At 42.1% G+C, this 8449-nt stretch overlaps 1 protein-coding gene across 1 annotated transcript; it reads left to right on the forward strand.

The window, feature by feature from the left end:
* Nucleotides 1–606: 606 nt before the first annotated feature.
* LOC115816479 (E3 ubiquitin-protein ligase TRIM39-like) lies at nucleotides 607–3856 on the forward strand. The gene is made up of 6 exons (XM_030779433.1): nucleotides 607–1224; nucleotides 1631–1726; nucleotides 2166–2399; nucleotides 2697–2844; nucleotides 2923–2949; nucleotides 3309–3856. The coding sequence occupies exons 1-6, from the start codon at nucleotides 607–609 to the stop codon at nucleotides 3854–3856; spliced, it is 1671 nt and encodes a 556-aa protein (XP_030635293.1).
* The last annotated feature ends 4593 nt before the right edge of the window (nucleotides 3857–8449 follow it).

The raw sequence follows: 8449 nt of genomic DNA on the forward strand, positions 1-8449 counted from the left end.
AGGGCTTTTTAACTATATCTGTTAAAACAATAGTCAGGAAGATTTTTTCAGTCAAAAAAGTAATTTTGGTTTCCATGACAGGTGTTAAGTCAGAAGTTTTCACTCTTCGGCTGTTTAGTGATAACTAAAAGTTGAAATACTCCTTGACATACGGCAAGTGACATTATCTAAGGTGTGATTACATTTTACTGTAAGTACCCGTTTAAAACATTTATGACTTTTTTTGTATTACTGTTTTATTGCATCAGAATAGTGCATGAAATTTTGTGAAAGTCTGTTATGAATCATAAACGCTGAGATTGCACTTCATTTTTTGTAGATGTAAATAAATTGATATCTTACACTACTTTGAATCAGTTTCTTTTTCTTAACAGATCACATTTTTCATACACACACACACACACACACACACACACACACACACATATATATATATATATATATATATATATATATATATATATATATATACATATATATATTTTTCTATCATGTATTGCTTAGTGAGGACTTTGGCTGGATTCTATTGGTTTACCTGTTTTTTAATTGTAATTGTCCTCTCAAGGCACATAACACAATTTCTCTGCTGTTTCTGTTGCTCCAGCAATGGCTTCTTCTTTGTCTTCGTCTTCTTCTTCTTTGTCTTCTTCTTCTTCACCTTCAACAAGTGAGGATACACCTGCTCTGATGTCCCAGCATCTAAACTGCTGCATCTGTTTGGACGTACTGAAGAACCCTGTCACCACCATCTGTGGTCACACCTTCTGCATGACATGCCTGGACCATCATAAACAATACAATGACATGGCCTGCCCACTCTGTAAGCAAGATCTGCAGGGTAGACCTAAGGTCAACGTGGTTCTCAAGGCAATTTTGCATAAACTGGAGGAAGCCAAGCATCCAAGGACGGATGAGTTCCCGGGAGCTCCAGGAGAGGTGGCGTGTGACATCTGCGTTGGAAAACGGAGGCTGAAGGCTGTGAAGTCCTGTCTGGTGTGTCTGGTGTCATACTGCAGCTTGCATGTGGAACAGCACCGATCCACACCACGGCTGAAAGGCCATCACCTGGTGGCCCCAGTGGAGGACCTGGACCAGAGGGCGTGTCTGACCCACGGTCGACCCCTGGAGCTGTACAGCTGTGAGGAGGGAAAATGCATCTGTGCTCTGTGTGTGCAGAAGGGCAGGCAGGTTGTTCCTGTAGAAATGGAGAGTAACAGAAGACAGGTATTGGACACACTAGGGATTACCAAGGCATTGCCAAGAAGGTGTTTCTTTGTGGATATCACAGAACCTCCACAGTAGTAAATAGTTATTCTCAGTTACCAGTGTGTGTTGGATTATATGGCCAGTTACAGTGAATGTGTTTTATGTCCCACAACTGACAAAACAAGTGACTTAGACTTTGTGGTCTTATGCAAGCATGCAGGTAGGTTAATATTTAAGCAGCTTTTGTAATAATGACACTGAACAAAACGACTGAGTGTTTATGGCTGGGGCAGACACTGAAATGTTACATCCCCAGTGCTTTAGAACCGTGTGTGTGTGTGTGTGTGTGTGTGTGTGTGTGTCTGCTTTTGGGTGTGTCTTGTGTTTTTTGCTAATGCATGTGTGTTTGTGTGTATCATTACAGGCTGATTTGCTAAGCATTAAATGCAATCTGGAAAAGATGATTAAGGAGAAAGAGGACAAAGTCAAAGAAATTGAGTTCAGTGTGGACCAGTGTCAGGTTTGTCAAAACCATTAACCCGGAACACTGATAAGAGTCAGGACACATTACCTTTGATCTAAAATGCTGGGGTGGATAGAATCAGCATAAGTCTGTGGAGATATGAACAGTTCAAGGTGTTTATCACTTTAGGAGGAACAGCAGTTTGTTGGATATGAACTCCTGGAGTTTGTGCGTGTGTGTGTGTCTGTGTGTCTGCGCACACACACACACACACACACACACATACAAAACTTCAGTTATCATCAAAAAAGGGACGGAGAGAAAGTAAATGACAGCACATATGAGAGAGTGTGAAGGCAAGAGTATATCTGGTAACTGAGCGAGATTTATTCGTTTTTTTTTGGCACAACAGTAAGAGTTCACTGTATGTGTTTTAAAACAATGTCCAGAAAGTGTATTTAAATGTAACTATATAAAACCTGAAATTGTACCTCAGGAAAAGATAGACCGGGAGAGAGGAGAGATTGAGAATGTGTTTGAGGGTCTGATGGCAGCAGTGGAGGAGGCACAGAAGGAGGCACTGCAGCCTCTTGAGGATAGGAGGAGGCGTTTGAAAATGGAGGCTGAGGAGCTAACCAATGAGCTGAAGAGAGAGATCAGTGAATTCAGGAAGGTCATCACTGAGTTCGATCGAATCACTGATGCTGAAGACCACGTTCACTTCCTGCAGGTAAATAAAGGCATTGAGAAACTGAATTTTATTTCTTAGGGTCATGATTAATGTTTTGTTTTCCCCATATACATCATAAATATCCATACAGTTGTTGGTTGGTGCCAGTTTGTAATCAGGTCTAATGGAAGAACTGCTCTTGAAATAATCATTTTTATTTACATTTTATTAAATTCTTATTCTTTTTTATCTTTATTTAAATACTTTGGATTTACTTTAATGTATTGACTAAACATAATACTTATTTCTTTTAATTTACTTAACGTCAATCAATCATTTTTTATGTGATTCCCATAGAGTTACCCATCAATGCCAGACACCAAGAAGGACACAGACTGGATAAATATCACTGTCAATACTGACCTGTCTCTTGGTTCTCTTCAAAAACACTTGTTGGCAATGAAATCTAAGCTGGATGCCGAACTGGAGAAACTCTCAAGTCTTGGTAAGTGAGTTTAATATTCATGGATACTCAGCTACAACTGAGGAGATAAAGTGATTAAACCTTGTTTTTGCTTTACAGAAATTAAGAGAATGCACAGGTTTTCAGGTATGTTTTCGGTTTCAAGTCAAACATTTTAAGTAAATCAGTCCTTGGTTTGTGGAAGACAGCTAAACCCTCCAAGATAGCCAAAAAATCCGTTTTCAACGTTTTTGTATTTGGTGGAAATCCTCTTGTTCCACAATACAAGAAAAATCTGAGTCAATGACATCAATTGATTGTATTGAAAATTGCACAATGGTGAAAAGGTGAAGAGGTGAAGGGACTGAATTTCTAATACTGTCCAAATCAAGCCTTAAATCTAACTTTAGGTATTCTTTGTGAGACAGGCAGAACTGATATCCTGTTGATGGTTGACCTGTAACTGTCCAATTGCCCTAAATTTTTGGATTCTTTTGTCCCTCAAGCTGACATTATTCTCGACCCAGACACGGCTAATGCTCAGCTAGTTCTGTCAGATGATGGAAAGGAAGTGAGAGATGGAGGAATCAAACAAGATTTCCCAGACAACGATGAAAGATACGACTTGTTCGGCTGCGTCCTGGGTCAGAACCAGCTGACCTCTGGCAGGGCTTACTGGGAGGTTGATGTCTGGGAAAAGACAGGATGGGATTTGGGTGTGGCAGCTGAGGATGCCAACAGGAAGGGCAAGATCTCCCTAAAACCCAGTCAGGGTTACTGGGCCATTGTGCATTGTAATGAGAATCTTTACTGTGCCCTTGAGGATCCCCCTGTCCGTCTCCCCATCCCAGAGAAAGTCCAGAAAGTGGGGGTGTTTGTGGACTATGAGGAGGGTCTGGTGTCCTTCTATAATGTGGAGGCCAGATCGCATATTTATACCTTCACTGACTGCAACTTCAAGGAGACTCTCCGCCCATATTTCAGCCCCCATTTTTGTCAAAATGGGAGAAACTCAAGTCCATTGGTCATCTGTCATGTCCTTCAAAAAGACTGACATCTACTCCAAGCTGAAAGCTGCTGTCTGAAACTGAAGGGATAATCTTAAATTCGCACTTTCTGATCTTGATTTTGAGTGCATGTCCAATCAATATTAATATTTATGGAGAAATGATCTTCAGTATTGTTTGTTTATGTAATACAATACTTCAACACAAGTTACCAGAGCCCTGTTTTCCTTTCCTCAAAACCCTCAAAAAAAAGGTCCGCTATACATTTCAGTTTAGTCTAAATACCAATGAAAAAGAATTTGAGATACACATGTGCCTCCACAAGAACATTGAGGTTCATGTTATTTCCCTGGATTCACCTGTATATGTGCGGGTGTATACATTGACATTGATTAGCCGAAATGTGACAACAGGGAGCGTACCTTGTCTGGCTGACCCTCTAGGAAAACACACCCAATTGGTCCCCTGGCAACAATCAACCCAGTCATTACCAATGCTAAGTGTCTATATTTACTAGCTAAAATTCTACTAGAATTTTTCAGTATTTCTTTGTGTCTTAATTCAGTATTTCTTTGTGTCTTTATTTACTCACAGACATAGAGTCTGTCATGGATCTGATACCTTAGTACAGACCCTGACACAAACCACTTCATTCCCGTTTGTGTGATCACTGCTGCTTCCAGAATGAAACAATGTGTTGATAGAAGAAGGAGTGCATCAGTTAAAGATGGCAGCACCAAGGCTGCCAGATCCTCACTGTCAGCAAAACTCAACCTTCAAAACCCATCACTGAAGGGAAGGGGAGGGATCTCAGATCCTTGAACCTATGAAGAAAGGAATGAGGTTTGGCCACCACCACCTCTAGAGATTCTGGAGGGCTGGCTTTTATATCCTTTGGGTGGGAGGAACAATGTCTTGCAACTACTTTCCTGGATCTTAAGAAACCTTGATCAATGGCTATCTGACCATGTGGCACCACCTGATAATCAGAGGACTTGCTCCTACTGGAATTAATATTTGTTAATTGTATCCTGTTCCTATAGGATAATCCCTGCGGTGTTACCCAGTGTCCAGTAAGGCCTAAGCATATGGTTACCAGTTCTTGTAATGCCACCTGACATCAGAGAAGGCTGCATGACCCTGCTTTGTCACAAGTGGGCCAAGAGGACCCTAGGAAATATCCATTGCCCACTGAAGTCCGGGAGAGGTTCTGCCAGCACCCAAAGTCCGGGGGAATCTCAGGACACTGGAACACATAGCTCCAGTGCCAACAGAAGATCTGAAATGCTTCTTCCACCGGCGGGCTGATCTGGCTGTTGTTTCATGTGGGATCCAGACATGAGCTTTTGGACACAAGCCATTTCATCCTGCAGCAATGCCCTTCATTCTGTACCAGAGTGGTCTGGTACCAGACAGTACTTCACATTTCATGGAGGCAGCTGAATAGTCTTTTTTGCTTAGGAAGGTTTCTAACTGCGTGAAATGACCCGGAAATATCTAAGTGGCAGCCATGATTAGAGCTGGTCGAATTCTCTACATGCTACGGAAAGATTCTTCAATGCTTCCTTTCTTATATCCTTTAGCATGGGGTACACTGGACCATCCTTTACCAGAGCCTATCTACATAGAGCCTGTCCACTTCATATTAATGCTATTGTACTAATACAGGCCTTTTTCACGCCGCCCTATTGGAAAGCAACTGGGGGTAAAATTACTTCTGGTCACTTACGCTAAACAATGGCTATCTTCGGCGAAGATGTGTAAGCGTCCCCGATGTTCTCCAGATCTTTGGCAAATCTGCCAAAACTCCGCCTCTCATAGGTTGTTGAGACGGTGGATATGTATAGTAAAACAAAACGATACAAACTGGATCATGGATACAAACTGTTCTATGAACAATTTATTTTTAATTATGAGGGTAATGTCAGCTAGCCACGGAGAGATGGCCGTGTAATGAAAGTATCCAATTGTTTATTGTCATAACATACGTCATGATAGTTTAATATTCATTCATGTTTGTTTTGTGCATGTTCTTTTTGGTATAGTGTACAACGTAGTAGACAGTAGTGTCGTAATACGAGCACAGTGCTACAGGTCACTTAAAAAGAATGAGGAGCCACACAAACTGGAGGTGTAGTGAAAATAACTTTGAGTCTGTTAGGGGGCAAAAGGAACAAGAGCATAGAATAAATTCAATTTTTGTGTATATCTGTCCTTCACATGACCATATCATCAAAATGAATTTGTAGATGAAACCAAAAACTAGTTGCCCATAAAAACATACTTGAGAATGTAGAAAATTGTTGCACAGTGTAAACTGCTGCAACACTGTGCAATAATTTGCTACTTTTTCTGATTCGCTTTGTTCACGCTCTCTGAGGTTTGATTGATAAGACCGCTCTTGTTTCTTTTTCCAAAAGTTCTGGTCGTTGTTCCACGAGTTCAGGTTCTGAGGCTTTTACTAATTTGTTCTGCTCACCCCGTTTCGACTAACAACACAAACTACATTGCATACTTAAAATTGTGACATCGCTGCGTAAATGTCGTAGATGACCATTCACACTGCCGAGCCCGCAAGACTGCGGGGTTTTGCCTGTTCATGTGCTGCAGGTGGATGATTTTGCAACCACATTGTTGCACTCCTCTACCAGACAGCACACTACAGCACCATGGGGACAACCACCATACCCCTCCCCGTGGCTCGCACCAGCAAACCACGAGCTTGGCACAAGCTGCGCACTCAGGTATTAGCATAATATTACTGCTCGAATAGCAGACTACAACTGAATAAACAGATAGGAAAAGCTCATAAAAATAATAATGTTTAATGTCTACCATGCCCTATTCAACTATGCCCTCACATAGACAACATTATCAGTTTAAAGAGGATCCACCTAGAGCCTGTTGACCAGCTGGTCATCAAGAAACCAACGCCATCTGGCAGCTGTGGAGTGAAGTATACTTTGTATATGCCGTATAAAAGGTTGGTGTTATGAAGTATCAACAAAATACATATTTTACTGTTTGTGAAACAAGATAGACTATGCAAAGGAACAAAACTGATAAAACTAATAATTACTACACTTTAATAAACAATGTGAACAAGAAGATGACGATGCTGTGATGAAAAAAAGATATTTCATACTATATTTGAATAAACAGAAAGGAGTAGCTGAACTCAAGTATAAACAAAAAGATCACATGAACATGTAAAACACAAAGAACAAACTATTTTCAATATATATATTTTAGGACCCCTTCCTGTTGAAACAATTATGACGCTCCTCAAAGGGCATCTCAAGGGCACTGTCTGGTTTGGCCACGATGTCCCTCATGGACAGCAAATTTGGTCCAGTCCCCTTTGGGTCTCCGCTCTCATATCAGCGTCCCCCAACACCACCACTGATCCAGGAAGTCTGCCACCACCAGGATAGTCCACTCTTCCCTGATCTCCCTCTGGCAGGGTAAAGGTTCCCACAAAAGTTTGTTTTGTCCCCATGCTCCACCACAGTCTCCAGCCTGACTGCCTTCAAGTCCCCTCAGGCCTCTCAGCTGCTCTGGAGAGGGAGACCAGACAACAGAGTAGGAATCAGCTGCAGAGTGCGGAGTCATGGCCAGCTGATTCCATGAGGTCCTCCATGCCAGGGGAGGCAACTCAAGGGAGCGGTTGGCAATGCGAATTTTGAGGGGGACACGCACGCCAGACCACAGCAATGAGGCGGGGGGTGGAGCTGGAGCTGGAGCCAGAAGTGCTACAGCTGTATGCAGACATTTGGCAAGTAAATGTCTATCCATGTGGGTTTGTGGTGCACCCAGATGGCAGGGTTGTAGACCCCAGAGAGGATCCCCTCTTTGGGCTGGTGGAGGTGAAGCGTCCTGACATCAACACCATCACGGAGGCATCCCACAAAAGGTTCACTGTGGGGAAAACCACAGCTTAAAAAGAAACATAAATATTATGTCCAGGTGCAGGGTCAGCTCGCCATCATTTGGCCTTTCCTGGTGTGACGGACACAAAGGGAAACATTACGGTAGAGAGGATCTGGCGTGATGATGTCTTCATCGATTCCATGAAAGACACCTTAGACGTGTATTACTATAACACCATCATGGACATGTTCTTGAAAATGCAGTAGTTTGCTTGTGTGCATGCGTCTGTGTGTGTGAGAAACAGTGTGAATCCATTAACTTGCTATTGTTCTTGTCCTTGTTCAAGTTTTAGTTCTGTATGTATTGGTGAAGGGTTGGGGGACAAATACATTTTACAATTATTTTGTTCTAATCATTAAAACAACTAATCAAATGAAATTCAAAAACCCAACAACATATTATTTTGTCCATGTATTTTCTTGAGTCTGTGCCAGTGCTCACCACTTACAGCAACACTACTTGACTTCATTTGTGGGAGGGTATGGATGTGCGTATGCGTGTGTATACAGAAGAGCAGGAAAGTGAAAGTACTCACGTGCCACCACTAGCGCTGTCTCTTGTGGCTTTGTTAACGACATCAGAGGTGCCACCACGGTGAATCACAAAAAGGTAGAGATTGCAAAGCCCCATGTTCAAGGAAAAGTCCTAAATGACCTGACTTGGTTTAAAGCCCACTCACCACGGCAAGGTGCAGGTCATGAGTGGGAAGA

Source organism: Chanos chanos, chromosome 7, assembly GCF_902362185.1.
Source record: "Chanos chanos chromosome 7, fChaCha1.1, whole genome shotgun sequence".
NCBI lineage: Eukaryota > Metazoa > Chordata > Actinopteri > Gonorynchiformes > Chanidae > Chanos > Chanos chanos.

Coding starts and splice junctions, on each gene's coding strand:
- LOC115816479 (XM_030779433.1), top strand. CDS start 607: ATGGCTTCTTCTTTGTCTTCGTCTTCTTCTTCTTTGTCTTCTTCTTCT. Junction 2,400..2,696: donor ACCACGTTCACTTCCTGCAG/GTAAATAAAGGC, acceptor TGATTCCCATAG/AGTTACCCATCAATGCCAGA. Junction 2,845..2,922: donor GGAGAAACTCTCAAGTCTTG/GTAAGTGAGTTT, acceptor TTTGCTTTACAG/AAATTAAGAGAATGCACAGG.